The sequence below is a fragment of the Erinaceus europaeus genome, chromosome 4, assembly GCF_950295315.1.
Source record: "Erinaceus europaeus chromosome 4, mEriEur2.1, whole genome shotgun sequence".
In the NCBI taxonomy this organism is placed as follows: Eukaryota; Metazoa; Chordata; class Mammalia; order Eulipotyphla; family Erinaceidae; genus Erinaceus; species Erinaceus europaeus.
In genome coordinates this window covers 25712212-25725186 of record NC_080165.1, presented here as the reverse complement: position 1 = coordinate 25725186, position 12975 = coordinate 25712212, and the positions used below count along the sequence as shown (strand labels likewise).

The 12975-nt window shown below is 42.0% G+C and overlaps 1 protein-coding gene across 4 annotated transcripts in view; it reads left to right on the top strand.

Moving 5' to 3' along the window:
* Positions 1-12975, top strand: part of TCF20 (transcription factor 20) — a 177406-nt gene that overhangs the window by 146899 nt on the left and 17532 nt on the right. For all 4 annotated transcript variants that reach the window (XM_060189069.1, XM_060189070.1, XM_060189067.1 and 1 more), the window contains one exon: positions 6668-6761. In XM_060189069.1, the coding sequence (XP_060045052.1) occupies positions 6668-6761 (94 nt within the window). The remainder of the gene's footprint in view (positions 1-6667; positions 6762-12975) is intronic.

The following is a 12975-nucleotide window of genomic DNA, read 5'->3' as shown; positions in this document are numbered from 1 at the left end:
ATTGAACAGTCCCTCTCCAGCCCCCAAAACTGTCTTTGGAGTCTTTTCTCAAAACTCTTGCATATGGTATGGACCAATGGAACTGTCTCTTGTCTCTCTTTTCTTTCTTTCTCTCTCATTCCTTCTGAGACAGAGAGGTAGTGGTGGCTGGGCTCAAATCTGGGTCACACACATGGCAAAGCAGAGCCATTCTACCAGCTCCAGATTATTCAGATTATTTGTCAGTTCAGTGTACTAAATTAAGAAGAAAAAAAAAACCCCGCTCCAAGTAAGAGTGTGTGTGTGAGAGAGAGAGTGAGAGAGAGAGAGAGAGAGAGAGAGAGAGAGAGGGAGATTAGTATTGGTTTGTAAGATTACGGGGCATAGTTTCACACCACACCCACCACCAACACTCTGTGGCCCTCACCCTCCCAGTGATAACCACCATAGTTCTCACAAATTCTCCCAGACAATTTGGTTACTTCTACTGTTTCTGATTTTTGCAAGTTCATGAGCTTCAATCTGGATTCCACATACCAGTGAAACAGTTCGATAGTTGTCTCTCAGTTCTTATTTTGCTAGTCACAGTCACCTCCAGTTTCCTCTATTTTATTCCAAAGGACACAATTATCTTGTTTGATGCAGAGTAGTATTCCATGGAATACATATCTCACAACTTTTTCTTAAGCCCCAGGGTAACAACTGAGGCTCAGTGCCTACATTACGAATCCACTGCTCCTGGAGGCTATTTTTCTCCTTTTGTTGCCCTTATTGTTTATCGTTGTTGCTGTTATTGTTGGCATTGTTGGATTGGACAGAGATAAACAGAGATGAAGAGGAGAAAAAGATAGACAACTGCAGACCTGCTTCACCACTTGTGAAGCAACCCCTAGCAGGTGGTGGGCACGGGGCTGGAACCAGGATCCTTATTCCAGTCCTTGCACTTCGCACCATATGCGCTTAACCCACTGCGCTACCACCCAGCCCCTACAACTCTTTATTTTTCTAATCCAGTCATCTCTCTCTCTCTTTTTAATTTCTTTATTGGGGAATTAATGTTTTACATTCGACAATAAATACAATAGTTTGTACATGCATAACATTCCCAGTTTTCCATATAACAATACAACCCCCACTAGGTCCTCTGTCATCCTTCTTGGACCTGTATTCTCCCCACCCACCCACCCCAGAGTCTTTTACTTTGGTGCAATACGCCAATTCCAGTTCAGGTTCTACTTGTGTTTTCTTTTCTGATCTTGTTTTTCAACTTCTGCCTGAGAGTGAGATCATCCCATATTCATCCTTCTGTTTCTGACTTAATTTACTTAACATGAATTTTTCAAGGTCCATCCAAGATCGGCTGAAAATGGTGAAGTCACCGTTTTTTATAGCTGAGTACTATTCCATAGTATATATATATACCACAGCTTGCTCAGCCACTCATCTGTTGTTGGACACCTGGGTTGCTTCCAGGTTTTGGCTATTACAAATTGTGCTGCCAAGAACATATGTGTACACAGATCTTTTTAGATGGGTGTGTTGGTTTCCTTAGGATATATCCCCAGGAGACGAATTGCAGGATCATAGGGTAGGTCCATTTCTAGCCTTCTGAGAGTTCTCCAGACTGCTGTCCACAGAGGTTGGGCCAATTTACATTCCCACCAACAGTGCAGGAGGGTTCCTTTGACCCCACACCCTCTCCAGCATTTGCTGCTGTTACCTTTTCTGATGTATGACATTCTCACAGGAGTGAAGTGGTATCTTATTGTTGTCTTTATTTGCATTTCTCTGACAATCAGAGACTTGGAGCATTTTTTCATGTGTTTCTCGGCCTTTTGGATCTCTTCTGTGGTGAATATTCTGTCCATGCCCCCCCCCCCATTTTTGGATGGGGTTATTTGTTTTCTTCTTGTTGAGATTTGCAAGTTCTTTATATATTCTGGTTATTAGCCTCTTGTCTGATGTATGGCATGTAAAAATCTTCTCCCATTCTGTGAGGGGTCTCTTGGTTTGGGTAGTAGTTTTTTTTTAGCTGTGCAGAAGCTTTTTAATTTGATGTAATCCTATAGGTTTATGCTTGCCTTAGTCTTCTTTGTAATTGGATTCGTTTCATTGAAGATGTCTTTAAAATTTATGCAGAAAAGAGTTCTGCCAATATTTTCCTCTAAATATCTGATAGTTTGTGGTCTAACATCCAAGTCCTTGATCCACTTGGAATTTACTTTTGTATTTGGTGAAATATAGTAGTTCAGTTTCATTCTTCTGCATGTTTCAACCCATTTATTCCAACACCATTTGTTGAAGAGACTCTGCTTTCCCCATTTAATAGTCTGGGCCCCTTTGTCAAAGATTAGATGTCCATAGGTGTGGGGACTTAGTTCTGGGCTCTCAGTTCTATTCCACTGGTCAGTGTGCCTATTCATGTTCCAGTACCAAGCAGTTTTGATGACAGTGGCCCTATAATACAATTTGAGATCTGGGAGTGTGATGCCTCCGGTTCTGTTCTTTCTTCTCAAGATTGTTTTGGCAATTCTAGGTCTTTTCTGGTTCCAGATAAACATTTGTAGCATTAGTTCTATTCTCCTAAAAAAATGTGTCTAGGATCTTGATAGGCATAACATTAAATTTGTAGATGGCTCTGGGTAGTATATTCATTTTGATGATGTTAATTCTTCCAACCCATGAATGTGGAATTTCTTTCCACTTCTTTGTGTCTTTTTCAGTTTCCTTGATTAGTGACTCATAATTTTCAGTATACAAGTCTTTCACTTCTTTGGTTAGGTTTATTCCTAGATATTTGATTGCTTTTAGTGGTATAGTAAAAGGAATTGATTTCTGGATTTCAATTTCTTCTTAGTGTTTGCATAGAAGAATGCCACTGACTTTTGAATGTTAATTTTATAGCCTGACGCCTTACTGTATTTCCTGATGATTTCCAAAAGCTTCCTGCTGGATTCCTTAGGTTTTTCTATGTACACTATCATGTCAACTGCAAATAGGGAGAATTTGACTTTTTCTCTTCCAATCTGTATCACTTTAATTCCTTGCTCCTGCCTGATTGCTATGGCAAGAACTTCCAACACTGTGTTGAATAGTAATGGTGATAGTGGGCAGCCCTGTCTAGCACCTGATCTGAGGGGAAATGCTTCCAGTTTTTCACCATTGAGTATGATGTTGGCTGTAGGTTTGCTATATATAGACTCCACTATCTTCAGGAATTTTCCATCTATTCCCATTTTTTTTGTAGTGTTTTGATCGTAAAGGGATATTGTATTTTGTCAAAGGCTTTCTCTGCATCTGTTGATATGACCATGTGTTTTTTGGTCTTTTATTAATGTGGTAGATCACATTGATTGATTTACATATATAAAACCAACCTTACATGCCTGGGATAAACCCCACTTGGTCATGATGAACAGTCTTTTTAATATACTGCTGTATCCGGTTGGTTAGAATTTGGTTCAGTATTTTAGTATCTATGTTCATCAGAGATATTGGTCTGTAGTTTTCTTTTGTGGTTGTGTCCCTGTCTGCTTTTGGTATCAGAGTGATGTTGGCTTCATAGAACCTGGCAGGGAGTATTCCAGTGTCTTCAATCTTCTGGAAGACTTTTAAAAGTAGAGCTATTAGTTCTTCTCTGAAGGTTTTTTAGAATTCATTTGTAAAACAATCTGGTCCAGGACTTTTATTTTGGGGAAGATTTTTGATAACTGTTTCAATTTCATTAATCCAGTCTTCTCTTGATGGCTACTGAGACTGCTTCCACTCTGGCTGTTGTGGATATGCAGCCATAACACAGGCTGCAGATATCCCTTTGAATTAGTGTTTCATGTCCTTTGCACAAATGCCTAAGGCATTTTTACTTGCTTAAGGACTTGCCATGCAGTTTTCCAAAGGTGCAGCAACAGTTTGCATTCCCACCAACAGTGCAACAGAGTCCGTTTTTCTCCACAACTTGCCTCAACACCTGTCACTTCCTATTTTGTTGATATAGGCAAGTCTCACAGATGTGATGTGAAATCTCATTGTACTTTTTAAAATTTTTTAATATTTATTCCCTTTTATTGCCCTTATTTTATTGTTGTTGTTGTTGTTGATGTCATTGTTGGATAGGACATAGAGAAATGGAGAGAGGAAGGGAAGACAGAGAGGGGGAAGAGAAAGATAGACATCTGCAGACCTGCTTCACCGCTTGTGAAGCAATTCCCCTGCAGGTGGGGAGCTGGAGGCTCGAACCGGGGTCCTTCTTGCTGGTCCTTATGCTTTCCACCACATGCGCTTAACTCACTGCGCTACCTCCCGACACCCTCATTGTACTTTGTAATTTGCATTTCTCTGAAGATGAATGAAATGGAACATTTCTTCATATGTCAGTGGACCGCATACATCTCTTCTTTAGAATAGTTACACATTTTTTTTCAGTGTCTTCTCCTGTGACAAATCTGAAGACTTGAGGGAGATCCTAAGATTGGTTAATTTAGTGTTCAGCAGTATCGCAGAAGATGCAGGCTGCTGTGTAGTGGATTGGCTTGTCTTCAGAACTGTCCCCACATGGCAATAAAATATTTACCACAGACTTCACCACCCTGTCTTCTCAGAAGCTCGGCTTGAAGCCTGTTCCTGCCCCCTGTCCCATTTCAGCAGGGGTGAAACCTTCTCTGAAGTCTGTTTTGTTTTGTTTTGTACCAGTGATCTAGTAATGACTTATAGGCTTACAAGGGTATAGTCCCAAACCACATTCACCACCAAATTTCTACACACACCCCCACATACAAAACTTTTGCAGATTTTCTACCAGATGTATTTTATTCTACTTTATTTTATTTTAGGGGGAGGGCATTCTTCCCTGAGTCAACATCACTAATTGAGAAGCATCCTTTGGATGGTAAGGACAGCTGGCTGATCCATGCTCTTCTGTAAGATGTGAAGTGGGAATAGCTACAGAGGCACTGATAGATCAGCTGCATTCCTTCCCACTGGCTGGCTGATGTTGAGCCCTTGGTTCCTTGGTTCTGAAGATATTCTTTGGCATTGGCAAAAGTAGATAAAGCCTGGGACTATTTGCTGACTCTAAAGCAAGTTGTCTTTTATTTGTTGACAAAGGTATTGGGAACACATAAATACTTAATAGTTGTCGATACCCAGAAGGATCTTGATCTGAGAGGAAGGCAGAGCTCTTGAGGATGCCAGGGGGGGGTCAGCCCGCATCATCTTGGACCTGGAGCACACTATTTCCTTCCCTGGTGCCTTGGGCATTTGGTCTGCAAGTGAACTTGCAATCATACTCACTCGGCGTACTCACTCGGTTGGTCCATTGTCACATACAGTGATGCCTGACACATGGGTACTTGGCCTTCATGGCTGTGGCATTATCTTTATTATCGGCAGTAGTAGCACTTGATCCTGCGGCTGTGGGTCAGGGGTCTTCATACTTGGCACCCTCCAGGTTTGCTCACCTCCCACTGGAGAGAACACTCCTGGCCGCTGTAGCCCTGCCAGTCACACTGACCCCTGGTAATCAAGGATCTGCCTTTGGGGGGGGGGATGTATGGGGGAGAAGGCCACCGTGGTCAGTTTGTCCCAGGAGGGTGTAGGCATGTCCAAGGACACAAATATAACTGCTTAGAAAACACTTTTCAGAGAGTCGAGAACAAGTATCAGTCTCATCCAGGGGGCTGCCTAGCTTCCTCGGTGGGGCCGGTGTGCGTGAATGGTACAAGGTTGGTTTCATCTACAGGACATGTACTTTTTTTTTTTTTTTTCCTCCAGGGTTATTGCTGGGCTCGGTGCCTGCACCATGAATCCACCGCTCCTGGAGGCCTTTTTTCCCCCTTTTTTGTTGCCCTAGTTGTTGCAGCCTCATTGCGGTTATTATTGCCATTGTTGACGTTGCTTTGTTGTTGGATAGGACAGAGAGAAATGGAGAGAGGAGGGGAAGACAGAGAGAGAGGGGTAGAGAAAGATAGACACCCGCAGACCTGCTTCACCGCCCGTGAAGCGACTCCCCTGCAGGTGGGGAGCCGGGGGCTCGAACCGGGATCCTTATGCCGGTCCCTGTGCTTTATGCCACGTGCGCTTAACCCACTGTGCCACCGCCCGACTCCCAGGACATGTACTTTTTATATGCAGACAGGATGGAGTGCTCATAGCAGTACTCAGAGGAATGAGAGAAGCGTACCTCACTTGAGAAGTAGCACCTTAATTACAGAATAATGTCTCACTTAACCAGAATGTATGGCATGTTTCCTAGTGTGTATTGTAGAAAATTTCAATTTCTTAGAAGTTAAGAACTAGACACCAGATTCTTCTTTTAATTCCAGAAGGTTCCAATATAACCCACCCCCTTTCTTCTCCTACTCCAGTTTTCCACAGCAGAAGCAAACAGGTAGGCTCTGTGCGAAGTGAGTCAGGAGTGAGGACTGGCCAGGCAGGTATTTGGGCAGATGGACCACAAGAACTCTAGAAGTAGAACCAGGTGCTTCCCACTCACGCCACTGTTTCCCTACTTGATTTGTGAACATTATGAGGCTTGAAACCTTACCATTTGGAAAGCTATGTAGTGGTTAGAAAATTGACCAGTCCATCTGCCACCACAGAGACGTGCTGAAGTCTAACCACTGGGCGAGAGGAGGGCTAGGAGAGTGGTGAATCAGGATGCTGATGTGACTGACTCCTTCCTTTCTTCCAGAAATGTTCCCACTGCCAGGAGGCAGGTGCCACCTTGGGCTGCTACAACAAAGGCTGCTCCTTCCGATACCATTACCCGTGTGCCATTGACGCAGGTAAGAAGGGACATGGTCCCACGTCAAGAACATCTAAAATGCAGGGTGGTATAACATTGATTTTTTTTTTTTTTTTTTTTTTTTTTTTACTCTTCTACTGTTTGTAAATTCTAGAGAAATAGAGAGAATAAACTAGTAGTAAGATGGGTACAAGATTGTTTTTAAAAAATCTTATTCGGGCTCGCTTCGGCAGCACATACACTAAAAAATCATATTCGGGAGTAAGTCAATAGCGCAGCGGGTTAAGCGCAGGTGGCGCAAAGCCAAGGACCGGCTTTAAAGATCCCGGTTCGAGCCCCTGGCTCCCCACCTGCAGGGGAGTCGATTCAGAAGCAGGTTTGCAAGTGTCTATCTGTCTCTCCCCCTCTCTGTCTTCCCCTCCTCTCTCCATTTTTCTCTGTCCTATCCAACAACGACAACAACAATAACTACAACAATAAAAAACAACAAGGGCAACAAAAGGGAATAAATAAATATTAAAAAAAAATTTTTTAATCTTACTCATAAGGGGGTCAAGTGGTAGTGCAGCGGATTAATAAGCAACATGGCGCGAAGCACAAGGACTGGTGTGAGGATCCCAGTTCAGCTCCCCACCTGTAGGGGAGTCGCTTCACAGGCAGTGAAGCAGGTTTGCAGGTGTCTGTCTTTCTCTCCCCATCTCTGTCTTCCCCTCCTCTCTTCACTTCTCTCTGTCCTATCTAACAACAGCAACATCAACAACAATAATAACTACAACAACAATAAAACAAGGGCAACAAAAAAGGAAAATAAATAATAAAAAAGCACTGTTAAATTACCAATAAAGATAAGTTTTAAAAATCTTATTCATATAATTTACACATGATTGACCTGTATACCTTTCACTGGTATATAGACTCTACAGTTATGCAACCATTGGCATAATACAATTTAGAAGATTTTTTTATTACCTGCTCTTCTCCTTCCTTCTGTGAAACACTATCTCATGTAAAAAAAAAAAAAAAAGAAAGAAAGAAAGAAAGAAAGAAAAGAAATTCCTCCTTATTAGTTCACTCCACTCCCCAAGCACCTCCCTCCCCCCCCCACCCCTAGCAACACTAATGTACTTTCTGACCTTGTGGATTTGTTTATTCTAGACAGTTAAATCATAGAATGTGTGGTCTTTGTGACTGATTTCTTTTCACTTTAGTATACTGCTTTTCTGCTTTTCGTGTTGTATCATGTAGCAGTGCTTCGTTTTTATTGCCGAACAATATTTTAAGAAGATGGTCATATTTTATCACTCGTCAGTTCACGAATATTTGGTTGGTTTATGCTTCTTGACTATTAACAAGTAGCGCCACTATGCGCTTCCACTGTTGGATGTAGACCAAGGAATAGAATTAGTGGGTCATATGGTAACTCCATGCTTATATTTGGAGTAACAGTCAGACTGTGTCCCAGAGTGACTAAACCAACTTACATCTGTCCGATAGCATTTAATGGCTATAGTTTCCCTTTCTCCTTCCTGACGCTCATTACTCATTGTTAGGTTATCACTTGGTTTTCACTACTCCAGGCCAACCTTTTGAGAAAGAGGCTGAAAGACAGAGGGGGAAAGACACATCTCTGAAGCTTCCCCCAGTGCTGTAGGAGCCAGATTTGAACCTGGTTTATGTACATGGCAAAGTGGGCACCCCCCCCCCCTTATAACAGCAGTTTCAGCAGCTGGGAAGTAGCATCTATAGTAGCTAATGATTTTTTTCGTGTACTTGTTGACAATGTCTCCCTTTGGAAAAATATCTGTTTAAATTCTTTACCCTTTATTAGGATGGATATTTGCCTTTTTTATTGTTGAGGCGTAAGATAGCTTTGTATTTCTGTACACAGACCCACTATCAGGTATATGATATACAAATATACCTCCCATTCTAAATTGTTACTTTCTTGATTGCTTTACTTTCTTAAGCACTTTTTTTTCATTAAAAAATAAATTATATATTATTTATTTATTTATTTATTCCCTTTTGTTGCCCTTGTTGTTTTTTTATTGTTGTGTTTATTATTGTTGTTGTTGTTGTTGGATAGGACAGAGAGAAATGGAGAGAGGAGGGGAAGACAGAGAGGGGGAGAGAAAGACAGACACCTGCAGACCTGCTTCACCGCTTGTGAAGCGACTTCCCTGCAGGTGGGGAGCCGGGGCTTGAACCGGGATCCTTACGCCGGTCCTTGTGCTTTGCGCCACATGTGCTTAACCCACTGCGCTACAGCCCGACTCCCCAAAAAATATTTTTAATGAGAGCATGAGGCACAGAGAGAAAGACGAGTACTGCTCAGCTCTAAATAACTTCAAGAGGAAAACGGATTTAGAAATACTGTTATATGGGAAACTGGGGAATGTTATGCATGTACAAACTATTGTATTTACTGTTGAATGTAAAATATTAATTCCTCAATAAAGAAATTTTTTTTTAAATGCAGGGCAGGTTGGGAAGTGTAAAAAAAAAAAAAAAAAGAAAGAAAGATTTATTGTGAGAGATTGAAAGAGAAAGACACACACCAGAGCACTGCGCAACTCGGATGTATAGTGTTCATGATTGAACCTGGGACTTCAGAGCTTCTGGTATAACCATTATACTGTCTCCCCAGCCCATTTTCTCTCTCTTTTTTTTTTTTTTTAACTTTTGTGGTTGTTTTATGACACTTTAGCTGAACATACTCCTAATAGCCAGTGCTTAGCTGAAGGATGATGGTGAGGAGTACGAAGGTGGGGGTGTAGATTGTAAAGACTGACTTTACTTTAAAAAAAACCAAAGAAACTTTTTTTGTTTGTGTAGCTGTATCCCCAGGAGAGGAATTGCTGGATCATGGGGTAGAGTAGGTCCATTTCTGGCCTTCTGAGGGTTCTCCAGACTGCCCTTCACAGGGGTTGGACTAATTTACGTTCCCACCAGCAGTGCAGGCTGGGTCCTTTGCCCCCACAACCTCGTGTTGTTTTAGTTCGGGGCTGGCTTCACGGGCGGGTAACAGAGACAACCAGAGACACATGACTGAGCTGAGAACGCAGTTTAATCTTTATTCACGAGCGGGCAAACATGTGCTCTCCTGTCTTTTTCCTCCGGTGGCAGAGAGAGACTCCTAAACTAATCACCACACAGATCTGTCCTGCATCCTTCTCCTCCAGCAGCTGCGGCAGGACTCAGGAAGTACATAGGGTAGAGGGCGGGGAGAAGGGAGTAGCGCGAAAACTAGCAAGGGCCAAACCAGATCTCCCGGCGGGGGAGAGCAAGACCAAACCAATGTGAAGCATAGCAACAACCTGGCCAGCATTTGTTGCTGCTGTCATTCCTGATGTACGACATTCTCACAAGAGTGAAGTGGTATCACATTGTTGTCTTTATTTGCATTTCTCTGACAATGAATTGGATCATTTTTTTCCCATATGTTTGTTGGCCCTTTGGATATCTTTGGTAAATATTCTATTCATATCCTCTCCCCATTGTTGGATGAGCTAATTTGTTTTTTTGTTGATAAGTTTGGTGGTCTCGTTATATATTTGGTCACTAACTTCTTTTTTAAAGCTTCTCGGGGCCAGGGTGGTGGCTCACCTGGTTGAGCGCACGTTACAATGTTCAAGGACCCAGGTTCGAGCTCCCGGTCCCCACCTGCAGGGGGAAAGCTTCACAAGTGAAGCAGTGTTGCAGGTGTGTCTCTGCCTCCCTCCCTACCTTCTCCTTCCCTCCCAATTTCTGGCTATCTCTGTCCAATAAATAAACAAAGATAATGAAAAAAAAATTTTTTTAACTTCTCATTTTATTTATGTATGTCATATAAAGATCTTCTCCCATTCTGTAAGAGGTCTCTCTCTGTTTGCATGGTAGGTCGTGTGTGTTTTGTTGTTGTTTTTCTATGCAAAAGTTTAAGCACAATTTTTAAAATTTTGATAAAGTTCAGTGATTCTGGTTTTGTTTTTTGTTTTTTCCTTTGTTATTGCTTTTTCTTTTAAGAAGTTATTAGGTGTGGTCCAGGAAATGGCACAATGGATAAGGCATTGGGCTATCAAGCATAAAGTCCTGAGTTCAATCCCCAGCAGCACATGTACCAGAGTGGTATCTGGTTCTTTCTTTCTCCTCCAATCTTCCTCTTTAATAAATAAATAAAATCTTTTAAAAAAGAAAGAAAGAAAGAAATTATTGGAGGGGGGGGGTTGGTACACTTAATTAAGCACACATTACTTGGTTAAGCACACACATTACAATGTGCAATGACCCGGGTTCAAGCCCCCAGCCCCACCCCTACCTATCTCTGTATCGTCTCCCTTTCCTCTCAGTTTCAGTCTCTATCCAATAAATAATTAATTTAAAAAATGTGTTGGAGATGGCAGAGTGGATAGTGTTGAGTTCTTAGCATGAGATACTGAGTTCAACCCCTAGGGCCACATGTACAAGGGCGATACTCTGATTCTGTCTCACTAATAAATAAATCTCTAAAAAGAAAAGTTGCCTAATCAAAACTCATAAGGACTTTTCAAAATTTTCTTTAAAAAAAAAAAAAGTTGGGGGTCAGGTGGTAGTAGTGCAGTGGGTTAGGCGCACGTGGCGCAAGGCGCAAGGACTGGCGTAAGGATCCTGGTTTGAGCCCCCAGCTCCCCACCTGCAGGGGCATTGATTCACAAGTGGTGAGGCAGATCTGCGGGTGTCTATCTTTCTCTCTCCCTCTCTGTCTTCCCCTCCTCTCTCCATTTCTCTCTGTCCTATCCAACAACAATGATAACCACAACAAGGTTACAACAACAAGGGCAACAAAGGGGACAAAAAAAAAAAAAGGCCTCCAGGAGCAGTGGATTCATGGTGCAGGCACTGAGCCCCAGCAATAACCCTGGAGACAAAAAAATAAAAAAGTTAACTTTATTATTGGATAGAAAAGGGGGTAGATAGAGAAGGAAAAGGACCAGGGGATTGGACCGGGGTCCTGGGGTCCTTGTACACTGTAATGTGTGTACTTAAGAAGGCGCACCAGGGGCCGGGTGGTAGTGCAGAAGGTTAAGCACACATGGTATGAAGCACAAGGACCGGTGGCAAGGATCCCCACCTGTAGGGGGGGTCACCTCACAGGTAGTGAAGCAGGTCTGCAGGTGTCTATCTTCCTCTCCTCCTCTCTCAATTTCTCTCTGTACTATCCAACAACAATAATAACAACGATAAACAACAAGAGCAACAAAAGGAAAAAATAGCTTCTAGGAGCAAAAAAAAAAAAAACAGAAGAAGAAGAAGGTGCACCACGGCCTGGTCCCTAATCTTCCTCTTGATGGTTTATTTATTAGAGGCTAGTAAAATAGCTCAGTTAGATGTTAGGCTGAATTCTGTGTGTGATATGAAATAAGAATTCAGTTCATTATCTTTGCATGTAGATTTCCTCATTATCACTTACAGAAAGGACTGTTCTTTTCTCATTGAATAATCTTGGTACCTTTGTCAGAAACCAGTTAGCAATCAGTATATGGGCTTTTATCTAGACTCTGTAGTATCACACTCTCTTAATGATTATAGCTTTTCTAGTTGGGTTTGAAATAGGAGATGTGGGGAAGTTGGGCGGTAGTGCAGCAGGTTTAGCGCAGGTAGTGCAAAGCACAAGGACTGGCAGAAGGATCCCCGTTTGAGCCCCCGGCTCCCCACCTGCAGGGGAGTCGCTTCACAAGCAGTGAAGCAGGTCTGCAGGTGTCTTTTTCTCCTCCTCTGTCTTCCCTTCCTCTCTCCATTTCTCTCTGTCCTAGCCAACAACAACAACATCAATAATAACTACAACAATAAAACAACAAGGGCAACAAAAGGGAATAAATAAATACATATTTAAAAAAAAGAAATTAGGAAATGGGAACCGTGTATGTGTTTCCTGTATATCTTCCAGTTTATGATCACTTGATATCTTTTCTGTTTATGTCAGTCTTTTAATTTCTTTCGACCTTTTTTAAACTATAAATTTCACACTTTTTGTTGAATCCAAATCATTTTACTCTTTTCTTATTTTTAGGTAATATCAATAAGAGGCTAATGAGAGAGCACTATAGCACCACTTGGTAGGTCCGATGCTAAGGATCAAACTTGGGGCTCCATGGTTGAGTCCCCAACATCTGTGCCACCTTCCAGGTCATTATTTTTCTACCAGAAATAATTATTTTTAGCTATTGAGTATATAGAAATATAGTTGGAGGGTGGGTGGTGGTACACTTGGTTGAATGCACATGTTAAAATGCACA